The following is a 25,502-nucleotide window of genomic DNA, read 5'->3' as shown; positions in this document are numbered from 1 at the left end:
ACTTAAGGCTGAATCCTCTGCAGTTAGCCCTAGAAATATTGGGTAAGGAAACAAGTCTAACCTTCAACATGTAAAACTTAAACATGCAAGCTGTCTGCTTTCTGATTAACCGAGGAACTGTTTAGTCCAAATCAATCCCTGGCTCAACCACGTGCTCCCGCCTTACTTAGGAATCAATTTCTAAGTAATGTATGATTGAGGATGTCAGGATTTTTAATTTGTTCTTCACTTGACATTATCAGGTGTTAATTACAATGGGTGAAGAAAGCTTAAGATCTTACATCTCATGCTGGTCCTGTCTGTTTGCACTTCCTGGCTTGATGAGATTTAAGAACCTCACAAGTGATAACGTTTCTGAAGCTTGTACTTAATGAGACAGACAGGGACTCTTCTTTCGTTTGCCATTTTTCCTGTCTTTCACTAGAATTCTATGTGTGTGAAGGTATCTGCATGAATAAATAACATAGAGGAAAACCTTGAAAGCTGGTGTCAGGAAAAAGCAGAGAAGCACAGCCTGGGTGAACTCAATTTTTTTGTCATTTTTAATATCCTGGAAACAGTAACATATGCGTGAGTATTGTTTTCATTAGAGAGTTTGGTGAAAAGGCCTTTCAAATATAGAACTTTGAACTAAATTGTAATGGCACAGGCCCTGAGGTTCCCCTTGTGACTGTCAGCCTGGGAGAACAAAGAATTTTTCCCAGTGAGCTTTCAATGCCTTGTGAAGCCTCTAACATACAACTTGGATTCTGTTATCACATACGTTGGAACAGAAAGGCTGCCTGTGTGCAACAACCATTTCCGATCGTCATAATCTCATGCACTCGTTGACCTGCTGCTGGGTATTTCCACGGTACAAGGAAATGATTGTTCCCATAAATCAATAGGGGAAAACAGAACCTGATTTGGTTCAGGTGTCGAGGGAACTTAAAATATTAAATTGTCCATTTTATCATTGCATCCTCTGAATGTATTTTGCTGCTTAGATGCACTTTTGTTGGCACCCAAGTCTCGCTGAAAGCAGGATGCAGAGCTTGAAGCTCTCAGATATTTGCCAAGTTTATGCATGTTGCTAGAGATTTGTACTTTGCAATGTTTGAAATGCCCTTGAGGCTGGAAGACTTTGGGTTGACAGCCAATATTACGGTGACTTAAGCCATAAATTGTTGGAGGGTAGAGAGAGAGTTTTCTGAGGAAATGTCACTGTTTGATTGATGATGTGAGGGTGTTTTTTTCTTTCTTTTCTTAGCGTCCACTATTGGCTACTGGGGAAATTAGGACAGCTTTAGGGTAGATGGACCCTTTGGGCTGACCTAGTTTGGTGGTTCTGATAATAAGGTTTTTCTTAGCTTGTTTGTTTCTTGTGAGCTCCCTGTGATAGTCATGGCATGTGGGGATTTCTTTCATTAAAAAAAAAAAAACCAACAGTGTGTAAGAGGTAGAGTCACACAGGAAAAGGCCTTTTCTGCTGTGAATGTTTACTGTGAAAAGGATTGAATTTGGGCATGGAGACTCTTGGGGTTTTCAAGCTCAAGTGAGAAACCCACGAGGGAGGCAATATTGCTGGTTAATCAACACGCTTCCAAGTTCCCTCTGAGATGACTAGTCCCATGGGGAGCAATTTATTTGGAAGCAATGGCTGGTTTCAGGGGTTTTGTTGTAATTTGAGATGCAGATACAGGCTTTAAATGTGCATGAGTGGCATCGGTGGTACTAACCTGCTCCAACACGAATTTCTGTGGGATTGGGATCATGGTTTAGGTTCATCCCGTGTAAAAATGGAGTGTCCTGGGACAAGCCAGGCATATCCCTGTGCTGAGAGAAATGGTTGGCAAGATGCTGGGGAGACAATACTTGTTCTCCATTGCTATCAGGCTCTTCACCGTTTCACTTGTTAGAGGGGCCCGGAATATAGAGTTGATTTGAAAATCTTAGAAACAGGATCAGCGAAGCAGTTGGAACCGCAAGGAAAGAGGGAGTGGGAAGCAGAGGGCGTGTTTCAGCAGCACAGCTCTGCGGCTCCCATCTTTGTGGCCCAGATTCTGTATTCACACGGTGTTGTCACATCACTTGCAGAGAGTACGCTTAATGTGCAAGCAGCTTCCTACAATTACTGTGGGCTGCATGTGTAAGAGGAGCATTTCTGGGATGAAATCTTATTAATTATGCATTGAGGTATGTGTCTCTGAATTGGTTTATGAAAGCTGCCTCCCAGACTCCCCTCTTCCTGCTGAGGCTGTATTATTTTAATGTGGTGTGGGAAGGGCAAATACTTGAAGCTTCTGGTTTTCTGGGTTTTCTGGCTTGTTTGTACTTTGCAGAAGTTTTGAGAGTAAACACGTTAGCCTTTAAAGAAACTAGAAACATCTCTGAGTTTGCTTTAAATTCCCAGTCACAGCTCACGCTTGCTGGTTCCACTCAGCAATGCTTAAATAGTGGTATCTATTACTACTAGTTCAAGAAGACTGAAAAACAGTGCATTTTGTTTAGCATCTTTTTTTTAAACCAATTAAAAAGCTTTTCTAAAATGGATTGAAGCGAAGAAAAATAAACCATGTTCTCTTGGGTCTTTATTTCAATCAAGTTTCCCTGTGTTGTGCAGGAGAAGAGAGTGGGGGGGGGATAGAAAGACTGAAAAGGACTGTCGCAGCAGGGAGCCAAGCGGGAGAAAAGGACTTCTCTGAGAACTAAGCAGCAGCAGCTCCGAAAGCCGAAGCTGCTTCATCTACATGCAGAGTCACACAAGGCATGGAGACACTCACCAGCCCCACAGAGGTTTCACATGTGCTTCCCTGCTGGTTCCTGTGAAAAGCTAACAATTGGCTCAAAGGGTGAAAGACCATTGCAGCATCCCCACGCTAAGCTGGACGTACAATTTGTGCAGTGTTATGAAATGTCTGGCTTAGCGAGATGCTCTCGACCACTCTTGTGGATGCCCTTCCACTGCTCCCAGAGGCCCCCAGCCCCTTTCCTCTCCAGAACACTGGAGGCTTTTGCCAATTTATGAAAGTTGACAGGGGAAAGAGGGGAATAATCTCCTTGTTTGATATAATCCCAGATGCATTCCTGATTCCATGTCACTTGGTGTGAATTGGAAGCAACTCCAATCAACAGTGACGTTACCTTTATACTTGTAAGCCTGGGGAATTGTGTTTTCTCCCATTACGTGTGAAGAATTGTTGATACCCCAAAACACACCCATAAAAATATCCAAGGGTCCAAAGTTGAGTTGGGTGGGTGACGGAGAGAGGCACCTCAGTAGCCACCAATACTTGGTTTTGGCATAGCTCGACTCCCCTTGCCTAGGGCTGGTTGGAGTTGCTGAAATTCTGTAATTTGAGACTCCACTGATGTGTTGAGACTCTGTTTGCTTGTAGCAGAGTCTATTTAATTCTTTTATGTTCTAGTTTGTCTTCGGTAGTCAATGCAGTAATGTGGTGCCCATTAGGAAGTGAATACTGTGCTAGAAGAATCAGTCTCATAATGCTTGAAAATGTCGTCGTTTAAAACTACTTCCTCTTGATCTCTGAGTCCCAGAGTTCTCTCCATGATTGCATCCTTTATTCAGATAAAATTGCTGTAGTAGAGAGGTGAAATCTGGGCTTATGCCGCTTCTAGAAGGCATCGGGGCAAGACATGCACCTCTCTACTGGGTAGCCTAGATGGATCTTGTGCTCTGAATTGGGGTACTTTAATTGCCTAAAAATGGGCAGGATGAATCCAGACTTTAGTGACGTGCCTGTATCTAATCTCAGCTGATGGAAGAACTAGGCCTAGGACTGCCCTGGTTGTTAGTCTGACCAAGTGATCTTAAGCTGTTGAAAAGCCAAATTCCTCCTCACTTGGTAGTTACTCTCTTCTTATGCCTGATTTTCGGAAGTTCAGCTTGAATCCTGATCTTGCATGGGCTGAACACATGGCACGTTGCCTTTGCAATGGCTGCTGTAGAAATTCAGGATCAAAAATGTGGGTATTTCTGAAAGATGGGGACACTTCAGCAGCACATCTCACAACAGCAGCAGTAAATCCCGTGGTATCCTGCGGTGAGTTGTCACTGCAGAGTAGTTGGGTAAGGGCAGCTTTTTCAATGTGGCTTGATGGCTTTTCATGCTTTTGTGGTAATGCCTGGGGCAAAACATTTCTGACTTGTAGGTTTTCCATTTGTTTGCTGAGCAAGTTGCCTGGAACTTTGAAAAGTACAAGGGACTCCTGACACGTAATTTTCTCTTAGTAATTGATACAGCAGAGATTATGCTTGTTTTACGGTACCTGGTTGGAAAAGTTTAAAGGTAGCAAGTTGAAGCGCATAGATTCTTTTGAAGAAAGCAGGGAAAAAATCAGTGGGTTTTGGGTGGAGCTGTTAAAAAAAAATTTAAGCACTGGTTTGCAGAGTAACCATCTGTTCTGAGGAGTTTTCAACCATTCGGTCGTCAGTGGTTCAGGGCCCTGAGCATGGATCCTAACAGAGAGATCCAAACACTGCTGATGGATCTGACCTCTGTTAACTTGTCCTGTTGCTTTTGAACCATGTTAAGATTTTGCTGTTCTTAGTGTCGTGCTTGCTTGAGTTCAACTCAACTGTATGGTGAAAGCAAACATCCTTTTTGTTCGGTTTAAAACTGACGTTTGATAATTTTGTGTAGTGCTCCCTAGTTTTTTAGTTTGAGAAACAGCGGTTTTCCCCCTCATCTCCTCTACACCATCAATGACTTCATAGACCTCTCTGTTTATCCCCCGTCAATTTACCAAGAGTCTATTGAGGGAAGTTATTCTGTATTTCTGACCATCCCTGTTGCTATCCTCCGCCATCTCAGTGATGTATTTGAAATTATATTTGAAATGGTTAGGATTGCATAGTGTCTTAAGGAGCACCCTGGATTCATATGGTAGAATGATGACTTTTGTTTTACTCTTTTTCCCATTCTAAAAACGTCTGAGTATTTGCATTTTGAGTAAGGGTTAGCACTGAGCTGGTGTTTTCACAGTAGTTGCCACAATGACCAATTCCAGTGGCTTTCCTAAATGGTAATAAGTCATTTAGAGTCATTCTTGTGTGTAGTAACTGTCCGCTGGCCTGATTTACAGCAAGTTTGGGATTCATCTGACTAAATGTGGCTGTCAGCAGTTTGGTTTTCTACAGCTGAACTAGTTGTTTAGAAAATAGTTTGCTGTATGAGTGCAGAGCGTAGGCAGCTTTTCTGGGAGGAGGTACGTGTCATCTGGGCTCCATCAAGTAAGAAGGAAGTGCAGAGAATGAGATCATCCGTGGACACGTGAAGTTACAGGAGGTAAAACCTCACTAACTACATTTCTGTGCTGCTTACATCCTTTCCTGGTGAGACCTTTTAGTCTCTGATGAAACCCCAAACTGGACTCCATTTTTATTATAATCAAGCATGGATTTCATCAGTGTAGAAGTAGTTCAGGCAGCATCCTTCAGGGAAGGATCTGGCAAGTTGTTACTTCCTTGATTGATGCCTTATCTGCTGTACCAGGCACTGTGCACGTGCTGTTAGCTATAATTTGGGGACAGATACTGCCTTGCTGGCTGCAGTTGGGTGGTTTCCCCCCATAAAATGCTCATAGTTCATGGGAAAGTGTTATTAACACAATCCCTTACCTGGATTTTGAGAGTTACATACAGTAATAAAAATATTTTTAAAAGAATTGCTATAGCTTGTGAAGCAGATTGGTCTTGGTGGTATAGCACAGCATGGATTTGCGCTTGCAGGAGGGGGTTGGTGCATGTGCTGAAGGTCTGGGTTCTGTTCAAGACTCTGTCTTTGGCTTCCATTGTATCCTAGTACCTTACCTGCAAAATGAGAAAACTGAAGGTGCCTAATAGCATGCATATGACTTGTTAACGATTTTTTGGATAAGGTAGTAGAAATTCTCCTCATAGGACTTATGCTTTTTACTGAGTTATAGTGTATATGATATCAGATATATCAGCGTTATTTATGAATTGAACACAAACTCCCTGAGGACAGTGTGTTGAGGAAATACAGAGCATCCATGAAAGCAGAGTAAATGAGAATCGATATGAAATTTTCTCTGTCAAATCTGCTGATAATCCCTGTCTGTGTTCTGCAGACTTTAAGCATTCATCGGTTCTGCTGTCACGTGTGCTGTTGTCCCAGGTATATCTGAGCAAGTTGAAGGCACCTTTTAACCTTGTCCTTGGGTGGTAACTTCAGAGCAAATATCAGAGGTGTTTGTACCACACTTGTGTGGGTCACGAGCAGGTGACGGTGCCAGTGTTCTTGGGGGACTCATTTCGCACAGCTTCCAAGCCTGTGTTGAAAGTCTGCTTTACCAACCCGTTCCAAAGATGAAGACCGCTGAAATTTTGTCTTCCTGTAGGCAAAAAGCTTTACTGTTGCTGAGCGTCATCTCTTTTTCTTGGTCTGTTAAGTTCTTCAGCTGAAAATGAGCACCTGATGGGGCTTTCTGAGTTCCTGGCAGGAGTGACGATCAAATGCCATTCACTTACTCTCCACTGAGTGCCTTGTTTTTTCATCTTTGCATGCAAGATCTTACCGAATTGGTCAAATTTGGCTCAAACTTGTAAAATGATAAAATATTTTCCTTGCCTTGCTACACAATGACCATCAAAAAGGAAAGAAATAATGTGCAGTTGTAAAGCCGTGGACATGCAGAACAGAGCGGAAGCAGCAGCCTACAGAACAGCTGGATTTATGCTTTCTGTGGACATTGAATGCCCTTCTCAAGGCTACCTACAGACATTTTTAGACATGCAGACCTTTTCCTGTTTGCTGTGTGCCACCAGCAGGCAGTTTTGTCTAGAAATAAAGCATTTCCTACTCCCACTGCAGCTTTAAACCTGGCATTTCTGTTGTCAGTTCAGGAATTGGCTGCTTTTCCCCATTAAATTGCCCAGTAGGTTTCTGAGGATTTCCCCCTCGGAAGAGGTGGCTGAGCTGGTGAGCGCGGTGCCTCCTGAGATGCAGACAGTGATTAATACACAGAAGGGTTAGCACAGTGTTTCCCTGACAAAGCCTTTGTGTGAAGCTCGTGACCTGGGCATGCTCTGGTTTCAACCTGCCAGGCATTACTTCCTTGTGCTGTCTCGGGCTAAAAACAAACTTGAAGTGAGCACTTGAGTTCGTTACGAGTTCTGGTGCTTTCTCATTGTCCGTCCCCCAAAGCGGGAGTGTAATCTGTTCAAGCACAAAAAGCCTGTGAATGCAATGGCACTCAGGGAAAAATAAATGAATGCTGCGAAGATGCATCATCTTCATCAAAGATGTATTTAGTTTAAATAGGTTTTCCTCCTTGGTCAAAGGAATGCAAAACACTTACGAAATTAATTCTGGCCGCTCTGTGGGGATAGTTTTTAGGTTTGTGCTTGTTTTGGTGTTTTTTATAATGATGCACGGAGTTTTGTGTCATGAAGTTGAAATATAGAACTTTAGTCTTTGTCTCTGAGCATCAGCTAACCCTCTGTAGAGCAAATGGGGGGGATACTTGGCTGGCCAGGCCTCTCCCCAGCCCATGGGCTCCTTCTGTACTGAACTGGAAAAGGGACTGGTCACAGCTGATAATCCCAACAGCTCCTTCTGTCAGCCAGCATTTATCAGTGTCTGAACGCTGCATGGTAACATTCAAATAGCATTGAAATGGTGTTTGCAAGATGAACTCACAAAAGTTGATTTTTATTGGCAGTTGATGTTTTGCATTCATTGCTCTTTTATTTATAAACACTTATTGCTCAGGCCAACTTGGAATTGGTGTGTGCGCTCTCGGTGTGAACTCAGAGGCTGCCGGACACGGTACTGTCCTTCTGTACAACCACACTGGCAATGGGAATCTTACGAACTTAGGGCAACCTCTGCTCTTAAAGCGTGAGCTGTAAAACCATTGGAACTGTCTGTACAGTGACAGAGAATTCACTGTACCCACAGGATTTCTAAAGACAGGCTGTTCCCCCGAGAAGTCATCTGTAATTCAGCTTTTGGGAGCGAGGGTTTGCTCATGCTTTTAAATTTAATGAGGATTCAGCTATTTATAACGATGAATTTAGAAGGAAAAGTAAGGCAGGAAAGCTGTGAGTATGGGTGGATCTTCTGTGGGCCATAATTTTTGGACCCTGTTGGTGGCATTACTCTGACTTCTGAAACGTGATCCCAGTCTTGTATGGTTGCTATTGACTACCTCAATTACTGACAGTTTTAATCCTAGTAATTTTATTTTAAGTGGTATTTTTACATGGCCATTTTCCATTTTTCATTTGTAGCTAGCTGAAACTTGCCAAGGCTGGTTCCTCTCTTGTTTTGTCCTTTCTTGACACTTACTCCATTGTGTGGACAGGGTCGCAAGCTTCTAATCATTGGAACCACCAGCCGCAAAGACGTCCTGCAGGAAATGGAAATGCTGAATGCTTTCAGCACTACGATTCATGTGCCCAACATTGCAACAGGGGAGCAGCTGATGGAGGCTTTGGAGGTGAGAAAAAGTTCGAGGATGACAAACAAGCTCAAAATGTGCTGGAAATGAGTGATTTTGCAGTAGCTCGGCATTTGGGAACACTGTCCCACTTAACATTATGTCATAACATAACAGTGCTAAGGCTTCTCTGGTTTACTTTTTTGTACAATAAATTAAGGCAAAATGAGAGAATGGTAGGTCTAGTGAAAAAGTTTTTAGAGTGGATTGAAAGATTCTGAGGGCATGGAAGTGGGTAATGAATATAATTGGGACACTTAAACTGAATGTGCCCGGAGGGTGCCAAGCTCTCATGAATTGGAACAACATCAAATGGGGGTGTTTGGTGCTGAAGAGATTATAGGTTCTTTATAAATTTGTGCCCTTAATGGCTTCTTATTCTATGCCACAGTGGAAACTCTAGTGAATACTGAAGGCTGTTAAAACAAACCTAACAGGCAGGTCTTTTGTGCAAACTTGCAAAATGGTCACTACGATAATATCACCAAAGCCTGAAAGACACAGATGCTCTTGCAGCAGTTTTGAAAACTTACTGTGGCTTGAGCTGTGCTCCTTGTAGACTCTCATGTGGAGAAAACCTAGAATGCATCATAAAAGAGAATCACAAACTGTTCAATTAGAGATGTTATGAAAAGAACCATTACGGAATAAAAGAATCCAAGTGTTTTGCCTTGTCAAGGTATATTGCAACAAATTTTCCTCTCAGCTAGAAAACGCGTTCTAACTTCTCATTGCCTTTTTCCTGAGTTAGGCAGCATTATTCCTGTTGATGGTCTCCTGTTGTTGATATTTTTTCTTTTTTTTTTCCTCTCCCCCTCCGCCAGCTCCTGGGTAGCTTCAAAGACAAGGAACGCAGCACTATTGCACAGAATGTCAAAGGGAAGACTGTCTGGATTGGTATTAAGAAGCTGCTGATGCTGATAGAAATGTCATTACAAGTAAGAATGTTTCTGGGCCAGGAAGGACTGGGGTGAATAGAGCAGTCTTAGAGGTTCCCGCTTCTCTGCAGACTCCTACTTTAGCTGCGTGGTAGGAGTCTTCGAATCAGTTTAATTGAGAAAAGAGCTACAGTGAGAAGAAGTTTTCTGAACAAAGAAATCACCAGGTCTTGGTCTGAAGAGAGATCTTTAAAAACCACAGTGCCTATAGGCTGTTTAGAGCTGCACTTCAGAGAAGAGCATCTGGCAACTGGAGGGATTGCATTAACGTACCTTTCATGAAATTTCTTCTCTACACCCAGCATGTTAAGATTGCAGATAGCAATCACGTAGGATTTTTTTTTTTTTTTTAAAAGAAGAAGGTGCCTGTGCAGGTGTATGTGCTCTTTCCCCGAAGAAGATAAATCTGTCAGGCTGTTCAGCTGCTCTTCTCTTTATTTTCCACTTTCAGCACTTTAAAGAAAATAATTGCAGAGGGTAGAAATATGTAGCTCTTAACCCTCCCCCGCACCCATCATCTATGCCTGCAAGCCAGCCGTCAAGCTTGTGCTCGACAGTATGTGCATGCTAAAAATGAGAGGGTGTAGCATGCAGCCCTAATCCTCCGCGGCTGACATTTCAGCGCCCTTCGGAGTCCTCCCCCTCCCCGCACACACTCTCTTTTCACATCAAATGGATTTAGTGCAGCTGAGTGAACTGTCCTTAGATCTTCCTAGGAGAGGCTGAGCATAAGCTAAGAGGCATGTAGTTTAGCAGCATATAAGTCATGTATCCCTCTGTTCACTATTCACAATTCTGTTAAAACTTGCACAGCACTAAGGATATGCTCTGACTGGATGTCACCTCAGGGAATAAAGTCATTTATCTAGATTACTTTTTCCTCTTCTTCCTTGGCTTTTAATTCCCTACCTACAGGCAAGTCAGTAAGTCATTGCTCACATGTATTAAATATATTTAATGGGTGCAGGCCTTCAGGGACTGCCTGGCTCTGTTGCAGTCCATTTCACTTAGCCTTGACAATGGTTCCCTTCTTCTGACACAGGACGTTTTCTTTCACTGCTTTGACCTTAAGTGTTGGTTCTTTTCAAAACTGAAGGCGAAGGTCAGGTAAATTGTGGGCAGTTCTGAGTCTGGAGCGTGGCGGGGAATGCTCACCCCAGCCTTGTTCACAGCATTGCCCCATGCCTGCACACCTACGATGCTGTAGACGGAGTCTTCACGCTGCCCTAGACCACCATTTTTAACCAGACCACCATTTTCTAGATGAGTCCATGACCAGTCAGGCTGGGAGGAAACAGGCAGAGCTGTGACTCAGTGCCGTTTCTGACAAGTTGAAGTGTAAAATGAAGGGCTGCTACTGTCGATAATAGATGAATGATAATCCACCTTGGCCACTATACATGGATGGTTGGTAGCAAGGTGACTTATGTTGCTACGCTTGGTTCGGGTAATTGTGTAATAGCATAGGTAATACCGTATGGAAGCTAAACATGAAGTTCTGTTCCAAAAGGTCTGAGGTGTTGATGTGACTCTGTCTGCTGAACTGCTATAAATACAGAAAGGTAACACATGCTCTAACTAAATAGGAGAACACTCACATCTGAGTGCATTGAAAGACAACAATGATCTCTAATTTGGCGAGCTTTTACAGGAAAGGAGTATTTCACCAAATGAGAAGTCCAAGATTAGTTCCTTTTTCCACTGCGCTGGGCCACAACTATTTAGAAAGATATTTGAATCTGAAGTTCCTTAAAAATTCCAAGTGAGGATGAAATTTCTCAAAGTTCAGCTGATGAAATCCCATGGCGAATGAATTCGTTGCAAAAAATCTGCACCTTGTTTCTTTCTCTGCAGTCACTGAATCTGTGTTTTTTATTTTATTAGACTAGTAAACCCAATGTTTGCTATCTGTAGGTATTCTTAAGCTCTTCAAATGATTTTCGGTTTGTTTCAGACTAAAGTCTTGCTGAACCAGTCTCTCCATATCAAAGTCCTTTCTTGGAGTACCATGAACCACTGCACTGCTCTAGTACCTCAGGTGTTGCTTTGTTACCTTGTTTACGAGCCTTTAAACCTACACTTTTTGGCAGCTTAATTTTCCTCAAACTATGTTTGTTGCCACTTCTGACCTTCTTTAATGTCAAACTACTCGTGTTTAGTGTCACATACTTTGGTCATCTTGTATACACTGAGTGTCCTGGAATCATGTTAGGTTCGTGTTCAAAAGAAGCCTTTGATGAATGGATATGCTCATGATTTGCCACGTGAATCCAGGAAAGCTTAGGTTTGAAGTATCCTCGGGTGCAGTACATGGACCGCCTCACAGTGCTATCGGGTGCCACGCTAGCTTCACCCTGCCCTGGTGCTGCAGCCCTACCGTGGGGGGCTGCTGGAGACATGAGCCTTCTTTTTCCAGAGGTGGGGGTGAGTTCCTTCTTATTTTGCCTGCCTGTCTTGTTGCTCTTGGACCTTGCTGGCAACACTCCAAGACCCAAGGTCTCTCTCTTTCTTGGAGTAGGAACCTGAATGAGCCAGGCAGCTTTCCAGAAAGCCCCTTTTTGCACCTCCAGTATTTCCTGATTGGGCAACTTCTGCTTAGCATAAACAGAACTTAATTTAAGCTGTTTGGCTGTAATGTATTTTAATTTACATGGGAACTTATTTTGTAAGGTCATCATATAATATTGCCTATATTATTTTAAGCTAAACACTATCTGGACATGCTAAGGGTTTGGATTGTATGACACGTTTCCAGGAGTACTGGACTACCCGAGGGCATGCACATCTTGGTGGAGTATCTCCTCTTCTCTGGACTGAAGATCAATGAAGTCTCTTCAGTTGCCTTTTTCCCTAAAGGCTCCCAGCCATGTCCTGCATTCCCTAGAGAGGAACAGCCATTTTCTTGCCACCTGTCTGAGCTGTGTCACAGAGTCAGTCTCTGCACTGTTCTTACAGAAAAATTTTCATGCAATTTGACAGCAGCATTTCTCCTTTCACAGGGCACTAGAAGGTCTGGTCAAGGGTCCTGAACCTGCTTCCTCTTTGCACTCTGTTGACACCATCTTCTGCTCCTTCCAGGGCAGATCTACCTTCTGGTTTTGTGTCTGCTTTTTTTAATGAGCTATTTGGTCAAGTTTGCCTCTTTGTTGCCTCTCAGCTTCCTGCTTTAGTGTTGAATGAGATATTGTGTCTGCAGATGAATGCTGTTGATCCCAAAGAGTCTGTAGAAACTGTCAGTACTGACCATGGGCAAAGTGTCTTACCATGACCACTCTCTTAAGGCCGAGTGAGAAGGAGTGGGGAGGCAGCATCTTTGATTTGGAAAACAGAACACTGGCATTGGCAAGTTTGAATTTCAGCTGGTGGCGTTAGTACAAATTTTCTAGGAATGAGAAGAGATTTGTTTGTGTATATCTGTCTCAGGTCATGTTGTTTGTTTTTATCAACAGAAGCATCTGATTGGTCCTTCATGGTCATTTCCTGATTGTGATGATTTTTCTGTGGTTTCCTAAGGTTTCATCAAGGTCCTGGCAACAGGACCGTCTCCTTGCAGGTAGATAATACTCTTGATCCCTGTGTCAGTCAGTGAGATAAGTAATCGTAGAATAAGCCAGGCCCTTTGACTGTTCTCTGTGACATTCTCTTTCTGTCAGCTTTGGGCTTTCCATCAATGGCCAGAGTCATGCCTTGCTCCATCTCAGTGTTCATGGTTCCCTGGGTCAACCCAAGAAGTAAAGGATTCTCTCCTTAATGAGTAAATTGCCTGGTTTTGTGCTCTCTGCAAAAAGTGGCTTGACTCTTCATCCACGATTCCATGCAGTAGACTCTTGGTTGGTATTGGCGTGCCTGGCAGCATAAACATTTCCTATGCTTGTATGGGCTTTGGCTTTGGCCCTCACCAGTGATTCTGTGTGGAGTTCAAGTACTTAAGGAGCAAGTTGTTGTTCCTCTAACCATCAAGCTGCCTTTCACTGGTTTGCCTGGTTTGTAGAATACTTAAGATCTTAGAATCACCGAATCATTCTCATTGGAAAGGACCTCAGGACATCATTTAATCCACTTCAGACCTTCAGAAAGCGTATGTGTAGATGATTACAGACATCTCACCATCCTGTTTAAAATCCCTATTTGACAGGAACCAGGCCTTTCCAGCTCCAACAGGAATGGATGAAGTTTGGGTTTTGGACTGTTGCCAGTAAGGTCCGCTTCTTGGCAGTTCATTTGCCCAACTCTTCTAGCTTTCTCATGGAGAATCTGCGTGTGAGTTTGGACCATATATGAGAAGTCAAATCCGAGGACTTGGTGGGCTGCTGCTTGAGTAACCCCTCTGAAGAAGTCCTTTTAGAAGTAGATGTCTTCACTGCCAGAATCTACAAAAATGCCATGTGTCTTACCTGAGAAGGCCAGGGCTGCCTCTCAGATGCACTTTTCTACTCATGGTCAAAGAGCAAATGTGTTTTGCCCTTTTCTTCAAATCACTTTCTTTTATGGGCTGTCTGAGGCTTGTTGAGCTGTGCACTGGTAATTCTTTTTGCTTAAGCTTGGCCTTTGCAGCTCTGGTTCCCAGGCTTGCTTTGGCTGTCCATGTAACTTGAGGTTTCAGTCACTTCTGAAACCCTGTCCAGGTCTTGCTGTGAGTGCTTTATCTAGCTCACCGTGCAGGTAGTGTCTGGTTCTCTAGGGTAAACTGTCTGTGACCACCTTCTCTTTGCGTCATGGAGAGCAGGAAGGTGCTAAACAGGTGCACTCTGCTAATTGTACCATTGCACTTTTTCATCTTTGTCTAGTCCAGCCCCCTGCTCTGACCAACTAGAACAGGTGCTCAGGGCCATGCCCGGTTTGGTCCTGAATACCTCCAAGGATGGAGACTCCACAGCCTGCACAGGCACTCCCTATTAGTGTCTGATCTCCCTTGCAGTGAAAAGCTTTCTCTTCTGTTTACATGGAACTACATTGCACTTTGTGCCTGTGACCTCCTGCCCTGTCAATGGGCACCACTCAGAAGAGTGTGTGTCTCCTTTACCCCCTTCCACCAGGTATTTATACACATTGGTAAGAGTCACCCTTCTCTCCCCAGTCCCGAGTCTTCTCTACTCCAGACTAAACAATCTTACCTCTCAGCCTCTCTTTGTGTGACAGATGCTCAAGACCTTTAATCATCCTTGTGACTCCTTGCTGGACACTCTCTGGTATGTCACTGTCTCTCTTGTCTCTCTCGGGATCTCTGAACTGGACATTGTCCTCCAGGTGTGGTGTCACTGGGAAGAGGGGAAGAATCATCTCCCTCGCTCTGGTAGCAGTGTTCCTCCTATCAAAGCCCAGGATGCTGTTGGCCACCTTTGTTGCAAGGGCCCATTGCGGGTTCACATTCAGCTTGTCCTCCAGAACACTCAGGCCCTTTTCTGCAAAGTCACTTTCCAGCCAGTTGTCCCCTAGCCTGTACTGGTGCACGGGATTGTTCCTGCCTAGGTGGGACACTTTGCGTTTCCCTGTGTTGCACTGGACGAGATTTGTGTCTGTCTGTATCTCCGTCCAGCTGAGGTCTCTCTGAATGACACTACCGTCATGAAGTGCCTGGAACACACTTCCCAATTCGCTGTCATCTGCAAACTTGCTTAGGGTCCCTAAATCGTGTTAATAAAGAGGTTAAACAGTATTGGCTCCCATATAGATGCCTGATGTGTACTGCCAGTGATTGGCCTCCAGCCGGACTTTATGCCACTGGTCATAACCCTCTGAGCCCAGCAGCTGAACCAGTTGCAGTCCATTGCGCTGTCCCAGTTATTTAGTCTGTTATTATCAGTAAAAGGCACTCTGTTTGTGTGGCCACCTGGAGTTGTGGTCACGCCTTTATCAAGCACTAGCCATTCTGGAAACATCCAGAAATGTAGGAAGAGAGGTGGTTGAGTTGCCATAGGACTATAAGGATGAGAAGGGACCTCAGGATGCCATCTAGTCCAACCTCCCCCTTAGGCAGGATCAGCCGCGTGTTCAGACCAGAGTCCCTTGGTTGGGGAAGATCTGAGACCCTTTGCCAGGTGAGAGTCACAGGCTTAGCCTCATAGTGTGGATTCCCCTGGGGAAGGGGACTTCCAAGTAATCACTGTTCAGCGTGTGTGGCCCATATGCACGTACTCCTATTCCAGTTGTCTTCAGCCTTTCTGATAGAATCATAGAATCATGGAATCATTTAGGTTGGAAAAGACCTTTAAGATCGAGTCCAACCATAAACTTAACACTGCCAAGTCCACCACTAAACCATGTCCCTAAGCACCACGTCTACGTGTAGAAACAGAACTGAGAGAGTGACAGATGTGCTTTCCCCTTGTAGCCAAGTGTCGGCTGGGAGAGACTGTGGAGAAGACGTAGGCTGGAGGGACCCATCTTTCTGGCCTCTGGTTATGTGGCACAACAGTCCCTCTCTTAGTACCCGTGTATTGTACATTCCAAACACTGCTTCAGGTGGTGGGGTAGCCATTCTTTTCTTCTGGGATCCTGAACGTTACCTGTATTCCTTTGCATGTTAAAAACCCAACTTGACAGCTCAGTGATCCTCAGTGAGTGCCTTTAAATCGCCTTGTTTCAGTTAATTTATTTTTCTGATCTAAAAACAGTTCAGTAGTTGGTATTGAGGTATTGCCCTCAGTGGCATATTTCAAAGTGACAGGAAGTTACAACTTTTTAGGCTTTTTTGTAGAAATTCTCCTTGGCTGTTTCTTCCCTGCCTGCATCATGGGTAACACTGCTGTTGGGTTTTTTTGTGTTATATCATCTTCCAAGCTGTTTTTAAAGACATTTGTGTTGCCCTCAAATGCAGTGGTCATGGTTTTAAATAGATGGCTTCTTCACATCTGGGGTTGGTGGAAATTTTCCTTTAGGAATATAAAATGTAGTAGAGGAGTTCAAGAGCCCTTGTTCTGCCTCTTTGGTGGGAGGCCAGAGCGCATGCTGAAACTTTGCTTCCCCCCTCCAAGTATAAGTTCCAGTTTTAAGTTTTAGTAGAGCACTTGCCTGTTTATTACCAAGTGGGTGATAGAGCTGGGAATCTTAGAACCAGTCAGCTTCATAGTGCCATTTAGTGAATGTCTTCAGAATGAATTCACTGTATTTTCAGCAGCGTGTTAAAGATACAAGATGTTGAAGAAGATTACAGAATGACCAGAAGTTGGAGTTTCTGGGCCAAGTGAACTGTTGCAATACAATGCAAAGATACTCGGGGAACCAATGGTCTCCAGTTTCCAAATGTTTGTAGTCCTGCCACACTGTGTCTTGGTGTAGGCATGGCAACTTGCCTAGTCTTTTACTTTAGGGAGCTACAAGCCTGTGCATCAGCACAATGGACTGATGCAGTTATTCAGAAGTTGTGTCTTCTGATGGCAGCCTGAGTCTCTGTCTCCTTAGTAGCCTTTCCTCGCACTTCCCTGTTGTCTCTAACTCAGTGTTGGAGAGGCAGGATGGATCTTTAGGGAATGTGCGTAGTTGGGGGAGCCACCACACAAGCTGGTATTGCAAGCGTGATTCAGCTTTCCCTTAGGTCCTAACCCACCACATGCAGCTCCTCTGGTGCTTTGCCACTGGAGCTGTAAGGGGGAAGGAAGACAGAGGAAAACTGAGGGCATCTTCAGTCCCTTCCGCCCCTGAGTTTTATTTGCTGCCCCAGCTCTGGAAAGGAGAAGATAGAAGCAGATACGGAGTGGGCCTGGCTTGTGCAGGGCCAGGCTGGAACTGGCAGTGTGGGATGAAGCTGGTGTGCAAATTGCCATCAAAACAGAAGTACCTGACAGAAAAGCTTGTGCTAGTCAGTTTTTCTCTTGGTGCAGAGCTGTGACTGCACTACTTAGCTGCAGCCCTTCTGGATGAGCCGGCTCATCTCTGGCCAGGCCAGTGCATGGGCAAACACACCTGTGCATCTCCAGTTATCTTTGTGGCCTCATTTTCCTACTGGGCTGCTTGGAAGATTGCATCACGCTAACAGAGGTCTGTTTTGCTTGGTGTTTAGATGGATCCTGAGTATCGGGTGAAAAAATTCTTGGCTCTTCTGAGAGAAGAAGGAACGTAAGTACTTTTATTTTAAAGCATTGTTTAAAATTCTCTGCTCAGAAACAAGGTCTCTTTGAGGGGGAACGGCAGTGCAGTATATCTGATCTCATCGCTGGCCCCTCCTGTATTTACAGAACTGTCACATCAGTTCTTACAGCTGTATGCCAGTTGTTTTGGGAGGGGGGAGGTCCTGAAGACTTTGAGAACCTGCATGCGATAATTATCTGCTTTTCTTAATTTACCTGGGACTGTAAAATTTAAATGAGGTATTGGACCACAAATTAGCTTTCTTTAACGAAAGTAAATCAGAAGAGATTCTGCTAGAGTTAAAATCCAGCTGTTTGTCTAAAATCTGGAACTTTGATTTCTTGTATTGCTCCTGTCTGAGAGAAGGATGTCCTACTCTTTCCACTGTAGGTGTCACAGGGAATAGTTGAGCCCAGGCTTGACAGTGGCATCTCCTAGAAAATGACTTTCTAATGCATGTAGGGCAGTACCTGTGCTGGGGAAACTCACAACAGTGTCTATCCTGGCTACATGTGAGTGGGTTCCAGTGTGTGCTTGATGCTTTTATACATGTGCATGCTTTCTTGATGGATTTGGCTTCTTTTGCAAGAGTTCCTTCCCTAGACTGAAGGTGGACCAAGTGCAAGATCAACAGCTGGAAAAGTGACCAACCTGGAGAATATACACTGGGATCTTTACTCTTCTGTGTTCAACACGCTGGACAAAGCAAAATGCTCCCCTGTTTCCAAGAACCCAATGTGGAATCTGCATGTTTAGTGAAATACAGTATCTTTATTCTTCGTCTTTAATATACTGGTGTCATGTGGAAGTGTCTCCTAGAACACTGTGCTTCTGTCTCTGTGCAGGCGAGGCTGCATTCTCATTTGATTTTAGCATGGGGGAAATGTCCTGTAAGTTTTGAAGCTAACGCTCACTTGTGTCCAGCATCCAGTTGCTACGATAGGAAAGAACTCCCGATTTCCAATAAAACCTGACAGTCTGTGGTGAAGGCGTACTGAAGTACTGCTCTGTGTTATCCTGATCTGATCAACGCTTTCTTCTTATGTCACCTGCTGCCTCATTGAACATTGAGCCAGGCTGGTAAGCTAAAGACAGCGGCCACAATAATTCAGCTCCAGAATTACCTAGGTGCTAATACCTGCTTTCTTTTATACCCAGGTATTGTGTGGCCTGATGGGAGAGACTGGCTAGTGGCATTAGGGACTGGAAGAAGGCAGGGAAGTATGTTGATCAGAGTAGAGGAAACTTCCAAATCCAGTATTTAAGGCATCTAAGCTTGTTGTTAATTCAACAACAGTTGTAGAGACGCTGACTCCGCCCTGAAAGCCCTTCATGAGTGCAATGTAGATGGCAGCTTTGGCATTAGCCAGCCTCATTATACCCCGTTTTTCTGCCATGTTACCAAAGGTTGAAATTCCTCCTTAGAGATAGAGAGGAAGCCGAGCTCTGCAGATGCACGAGATGTGTATTGCCATGTTTTTGCACTGAAATAAAGGAATGTATAGAATTTTGCTGTGCGGTCCTTCCCGGACAGTCATCCTGTGTCAATGAGGTGCTGTCGATGACGACTGCATGAGGCTACTCCCCTCTGGTTCTTTGGCTCCACACGTTTAATAAGGTTCATGGAACATACCTCAATTTGGTGGGGCATGAAATCAAAGCCATTTATGAGATGTTAGTCAGTATAGCTTCCTAAACTTGACCAGACACGCTGCTAAGGGCTAGCAGCTTGCACCCAAAGCGGTGTTCCCAGGGAAGGGGGGTGCTTCACGTTCTTTAAGGCCCAAAGGTGAAGGTACTGTAGTCCTTAGTGCATACTTACAGCAGTCGGAGTATTTTAGTCACTCCACTCTGGTTTCTTTTCCTTTGGCAGTGCTGTTGTATCGTGATGACATTGCGAGTCCCAGTGGTTATTATTCCCTCTCATTTTGTGTACGATCTTGTGAATTTATTTGTTTCTTTCCTCTGCTAGTCCCAGTGACAGCAGCACACATTAACTTATATTTCAGAGTAAATGATGTAAACTTTATTGTGTCTTTGTCCAGAACTATACTGATGAATAAATATCTGGTTTAATTGCACATTCAATGGATTCAATAAAAAGCACAACTACTTGTGATGATCTGGGAGGCATCTGTGTCTTTGGTGCTAGTCAAGCAGAGGTGTATGTATAGAGTGCTGATGTATGGCATGAAGATAACAAAGTCATTTCTAGGCTGTTGCCAGCCTGGGTTGCTCAGTTTGTACCTAAGCGCGGGTGGATTGGGTACATCCTCAGCCTGGATGGCTTGAAGGCGTTGGCTAAGACCTCTGGTCCAGCCCTTTGTAGAGTTTTCTGGACCTTGCGTTGCTGAGGAAGCCCAGAGCTGTATGTGTGTGTGCGAGGCAGGTGTAGCGTACTTGAAGAAGGACATGGAAAAACCAGACCAAACTGTTGGGTATGACATCCCACCCATCCCAGCCTATGCCGAGGTCTCCCAAGATGTGTCCTGCAACTGGTGGAAGAGAACGGCTCCTGGCAAGCCCTTCCCACCACATTTTCCTTATGACACCCTGCCTGGGCAAGAGTAGCTTTGTAGTAAGAACTATATTGCTTTAAAGAGCTCCTCATCCCCTTCCTTACCCTGGTGCTGCTTTTTCCTGAACCTTCCAGAAATGTAACTGTCTCATGATGTGAGTTGTTAACCAAAGCCAAACACGTTTGAAGGTGTTGGGCTGGGGCTTGGGGCGATGGAGTGTGGTGGGGACAGGCTTGGGACGATGGGCAGACATAGAGCTTCCTCTCATAGAGCTGTTAAGCTCAAACCGCCCCCCGAGGGCAGACGTCTCGGTTGTCTGGACTGTTGGCAGCACATCGTTGGTGCTCGCGTAACTTTGAAGGCATCATCGCTGCTGCCGCCCCGTAGGGGATGGCGCTGGCAGACCACGCTGTCTCCAGCACGGCGCACTGAAGCGCAGCTAGGAGTCATTCGTGCACAAGCAGCACTCTGCAAGAAGGCAGATGGAATTGTTTTGTGTATAAATTGGGGGTCGGTGTAGGAATATCGAATGATTTTATTTCTTTTCTTACCCTCCAGACAGGTATATTTGAGGCCAGGGCTGTGGAAAATCGTGTGCACTTGAAAGTGCCGTTAGTGTATGGGAGAAGCTGCAGAAATGCCCACAGAATTATTCATGCACAGGAGATGTTTTCATATGAGAAAATTTAGATCTCGGTCTGTCCAAACCATCAAAAGGTGATTCAATGACAGCCTGCAAGTACATCGGCGGGGGGAGAATATGAAGTCTAAAGCCTGTTTTAATCCAGTAGTCTCGTGTTGCATGCACGCTGTGAGATAGCACTCTATAAATAAAACCCTTGGCATTCAGCTGTAAAATCCCCTGTATTTGCTGCATTTTACCATCATCGTCTTCCATTGATATGACTGTCACTGTGCGTAAGTAGCTGGATGACGACCCACCGCTCCCGTAGATGTCGTTCGGCAGGATGTAAAGGACCTTCAGAGGCAAACCACACAAGCTGGCAAGTGCATTGTTTTGGTTTTTTACCTTCTCTTTAATGACGTACCACAAAAAAAATGCAAGTTGAAATATATTTTTCTCCAAATATATATATTTATATAATATATAATCTTAGTTAACTCAAGTATATACATTGTATAATAAATAACGCTTATAAAAAGAGAAATTTTCTGAATATAAAATAAAAAAAAAATCAACCTCTACAACTTTATACAAAACTTTGGATACAGCAGATTGATGGAAAAGGATCTTCCATTCAGTGCTAGAATACCTGGCTACAGTAAAATAATTACAAGGCAATAAATGTTCTATTTAATATTAAATACCTTTTCTTGATTAAAAAAAACAAACAAACAACGGATTTTGTTTAAAGTCAGGTACTTGGAGTCTTTCCAGACACAGAATTTAATATATACTTTTAAATAGAATGCATATCAGAAGACGGCTTATTTCTGAATCGGGGAGGTTTCTCCTGTGATCTTTAATTTTAGAAAGCTAATGCTTCTCAGGCTGCCTGAATCCAGGAGCTCTTCCTCATGCTCCGCAGAGCAGGGACTGAGAATTTTGCTCTCATTCTCTCCGGGTTTGAGTGATGTGTGAGGGGGCTTTCACCCCTTTTATTGCTCTTTGCAGTACCCTGTACTGCTCTTTCCCATGGACGAAGAAGGGGGTGGAGTAGAAGACACAGATTTAATGGCTTAGAGGCATTTCCATGTTAAATCACTGATGCGTGAGGAGTGGTATTGGAACACGGTTATTGGCCCATCATTTGTGGAGGAGCCCACCACAACAGAGATAATATTTGTTTTTTTAGTTTCAAGGGTCGATACGCCATGAAAACATAATCCCAAAATGAGGGGCCTGTGGCCAAGGAGGGGGATGTGGCCTGGGGAGCAGGTGGAGGGACGAATGCTGACTCTGCTGCACCGAGATGAGTCATGGGATGTGTGTGGCCACGCCTGGGGCCCGAATCCCGAGCCTCTGCTCGATGTGGACCCCTCGTGAATGACTTGCAGGTAACTCAATAAATCCTATGGGAAGGAAAGGGTCTGCCTGGGATTGTGCTGTTGGATAAAGGTCTCCCCTCCCCGTCTGCCCTTGCCTCTCTTGCTGGATGAAGTGGTTTGAACAAGTCTGTCTGATGGGGGAAGGCTGATGAGAAGGCTTCAACAGAAATTTCTTCTTGCCATGGCTTCTGCCTCCCTGTCCAGTGCTGGTGCTCAGAGCTGGTGCGGCCGCTCGCCTGGCGGGTACCCTGTCCCAGAGAGATGTGCTGAGCTCCCTCCGGGCTGTAAGGTCGTATCTTAGGGAATGCTAAGTAAATAGGTGCGTCAACTGGGTGGATCTGCTGAGATCCTTACAAATCTCTTGGGCAGCTGCCCGGCAAGGAGGCTGCAGGAGCAGCGATGCGTCCCAATGGAAGAGGCGGCAGCCTGACCACGTGAGATCTGCTCTTACCCTGGGCCAAATGCCAGAGGATCAGCTCCGGGCTCTGGTTTCCTGCCGCCCTCCTTGGAGATTACAGGAGACGATCTGGGGCTGTGGGGAGTAGAGAGGGCAAAGGGGAGGTGAAAGGAGGGACTGGCTGTACGGCTCGGTTCGCGTGCTCAAACAGGTTTGTTTCTCCAACATCATCTTGGAGCAGGAAGGAAGGAGCCTGGCTGGCGCGGGGAATTGGCTCCTTTCCTCCTCCTCACCACACCTGCTGAGGCCAGGATGGTCGTGCCAGGAGGCAGGGGGGCTGTATTTGCTCAGCTTTCACTGTGTAAAATTCATTTCCACCTGAAACCTCTGTACTGGCATCTACATGGGCCAGGCCTCCGGAGAAGGACGAAGCTGGAAGCTCTGTGCGTGCCTTGTTAGCAGCACCGACTGGTGAGGCCAGGCCTCGCCTGGGCCTCTGCTGTCCCCGCTTCTCCCCAGGCAGTCTGTCATGCCAAACAGCAGAGAGGAGTCAGCAGATCAGTGACCTAACTTGTCTGCAGCGCTGGGTCCAGCCTTGGACTACCTCGTGTGGGTGAGATGCCGAGAGCCTTCCCTGCAGCGCGGGCGCTGGCTGTGTGAGGGTGTCTGCCCTGACCGAGGGCATCAGGGTTCTCTTATGCCATCCTCTGAAGTGTGAGGCCACCGTGCGGGGGCTGGTCACAGGGTTGATGGGTCCCTTGGCCCTGCTCTGGAGCAACCTCCCATCAGTTGGAGACCTACCTACGTTTACTTGCAGGTGTGGACGTCGTAGACGCGTATGCACTCCTGGCAGCTCACGTAGCAGCACCAGTGGAAGATACAGTGACACTTCTCCTTCCGTTTCTCAGTCCTGGTGTTGTGGCCACGACCGCAGCACAGCAGGTCACAGCCGTCGATCCCGTGGGAGGTGACGTTGCATGTTCTGTCCCTTGTCCCAAAGGAGCCTGTCTCTGGGTTGGGCTCGCAAAAATTGGGGGAGTTCTCATAGTAGACCAGATCCCGCTCTGTCGGCGGCTTGAAAAGAGCATACTTGGCCCTAAGAGTTTCTACCCATCCCCGAGATTCTCGGTGCTTTTCAACCACCATCTCAGAGGCGCTGTCGTATTTATCCTTCAGGTAGTCACCAATTGCCCGGAAATCCGGCTGGGCCCACCAGCAGGTCTTGACCTCGCAGCTTCCCGAGAGGCCGTGGCACTTGCACTTCAGGTGCATGTGATCCAGGATGGTCTGTCGGGGGGAGAGAAGACAAGGTGGTCAGCAGCAGTTTGTGATGCCCAGCGTTTGCTTTCAACCACTTGCCTTTGCTACCTGGATTTAAATGTCTGATCTGAGCTTGGTCTGGAAAGTGTAGGCTAGTTGTATGCGCATGGGAGCTTTGGTGTGTGGCAGAAACATCTCTAGATGGAGATGTCGCACTAGGAAAGCATGACTGAGGTGGGCAGCTGCTCTAATCATCTCTCCAATCCAATCTAATCCAATCTAATCTAATCTAATCCCAACGTCCGATCCTTTCCGTAGGGTCCTCCCTGCTGTGTGTGCGTGGGCAATCTGCTGCCAAGGAAGTTGAGGGCTGGAGGATGTCTCTGACACGTGGATGTAGACTGATCCCCGTATCCTAGCTTTGCCTTCATTTTATGCCCGAGTCTGACAGTTTGCACTAGAAAGTAAATGAAATTGTGAATCTAAGGACATGATGCTCTCTCTTCCCCAGAAACCTCCTCCGTGTGCAGCAAAATAATCACTGATTTGTGTTAAAATTACAAGAGTTTGGTGGTTTTTTTTTACAGGAATCTGTCAGTTGTTAACACAAGTTAGGGATTCAAGGTTCTACCCTTCCACCCCTGCCTACTGAGTATGGAAAAGCCATATCCAGTGTTTGCCTCAAGCACTGTTTGAAAGGTCTCGCTGTAACATGGTTAAAGTGTGCTGAGTTTGCAAATGACCTAGAGCAGGCAGTGGCCCAGGTCCCTGCTGACAGCAAGAATAAAACAGAACATTTCAGTTGGAGGGGACTGACAGCCATCATCTAGCACAGCGAATCACTGGGCGGGACAGTGTTACAACGGGGAGCATGCAGGCAGGAGTAGCTTGGGAGGAAAGTCCTCTTCATTGTTGACCTGGGGTCTTGTGTGGTTGAGTTGGGTTCTATGTGCTGCCTTGGGAGATGTTTGTGCTGGAAGCAAGGCATGTTTTAGCCTCTTCTTAACTCCCATCCATCTGTTTGGAGAGAGTGGAAACGCTGTGCCCTGCAAAATAATCCCAGAAAGCTCCTGCCCGATCAATATTGTGGTCCCATTACATCGGGGGAGCCGGGTTGGGCCATCCATGCTGGCATGGACAACCAGCTCTGGACCCGCTGAGCACTCACCGTCCTGCCAGCCTCGTTGTTGTGTCTGTTCATGGCTGAGCGGGCGTCCGGCCGGTTCTCTCGGGCGTCTGCGAATTCCCGGGACACCAGCACGCCAAAGTCGGCATCCTCGCTGCATCCCCCCCATTTCCAGCCATCTCCTGGCGGTCCTTTGTGGTGGGAGTCACAGCCGCAGATGGTGGACGTGCCCTCGGCACAGGAGCGGGTTACAGCGAAGGCCACCCCTGCCGACGCAATGGCATGGACAAAGGCAGACTCTCGCGTAGCTGGGAATAAAGAGAGTCTGTGGGATTATCAGCCAACATAACCCTTTTGTTTTATTTCCCAACCTCCCTCAGTATCATCTAAATCCCAAGAAGTTGTTTTATTAATTTTTTAAAGAACATTTTCTGAATCAGGTGCTGCTGGCATCGCCTTTTGAAGCACACAAGCAGGAGTAGGTGGGACAGGAGTGTGACTCCAGCTCTGTGCATCACAAGCGCAGCATTTCCCCCAAATACAATGGGTGCAGGATTTGATCCATCACGAGTGCCAATGGGAGCACAAATCATCAATAAGAGCTTGAGGGGCCTCAGAAGAGATTTACTGGAGTAATTCCTGGTCTGGAAACCCAGAGAGGGACTCCATGCCTGGAGTTAGTCCAAGGGGAGATGAAGAAGCTCGTATACATGCTGAAA

The 25,502-nt window shown here is 45.5% G+C and overlaps 2 protein-coding genes across 3 annotated transcripts in view; one reads left to right on the top strand and one right to left on the bottom strand.

Annotated features, from left to right (window-relative positions):
- The window catches only part of NSF (N-ethylmaleimide sensitive factor, vesicle fusing ATPase), an 82,475-nt gene extending 62,882 nt beyond the window's left edge, over positions 1 to 19,593 (top strand). Inside the window, exons 18-21 of one of the 2 annotated variants that reach the window (XM_075116580.1) lie at positions 8,332 to 8,466; positions 9,291 to 9,404; positions 17,404 to 17,459; positions 18,061 to 19,593. In XM_075116580.1, the coding sequence (XP_074972681.1) occupies positions 8,332 to 8,466; positions 9,291 to 9,404; positions 17,404 to 17,459; positions 18,061 to 18,079 (324 nt within the window). In that variant the 3' untranslated portion in view covers positions 18,080 to 19,593. Of the gene's footprint in view, positions 1 to 8,331; positions 8,467 to 9,290; positions 9,405 to 17,403; positions 17,460 to 17,861 lie in introns of both variants that reach the window. The other variant, XM_075116579.1, reaches the window with a different exon arrangement.
- A 1,531-nt stretch (positions 19,594 to 21,124) lies between these two features.
- The window catches only part of WNT3 (Wnt family member 3), a 34,746-nt gene continuing 30,368 nt past the window's right edge, over positions 21,125 to 25,502 (bottom strand). Inside the window, exons 3-4 of the mRNA XM_075117340.1 lie at positions 24,826 to 25,091; positions 21,125 to 23,684 (exon numbers count right to left, since the gene is read on the bottom strand). Of these exons, the coding sequence (XP_074973441.1) occupies positions 23,205 to 23,684; positions 24,826 to 25,091 (746 nt within the window). The 3' untranslated portion in view covers positions 21,125 to 23,204. The remainder of the gene's footprint in view (positions 23,685 to 24,825; positions 25,092 to 25,502) is intronic.

Source organism: Phalacrocorax aristotelis, chromosome 23, assembly GCF_949628215.1.
Source record: "Phalacrocorax aristotelis chromosome 23, bGulAri2.1, whole genome shotgun sequence".
Taxonomy (NCBI): Eukaryota; Metazoa; Chordata; class Aves; order Suliformes; family Phalacrocoracidae; genus Phalacrocorax; species Phalacrocorax aristotelis.
Note: the sequence above shows the minus strand (reverse complement) of the source record. Positions and strands in the feature narration are given on the sequence as shown.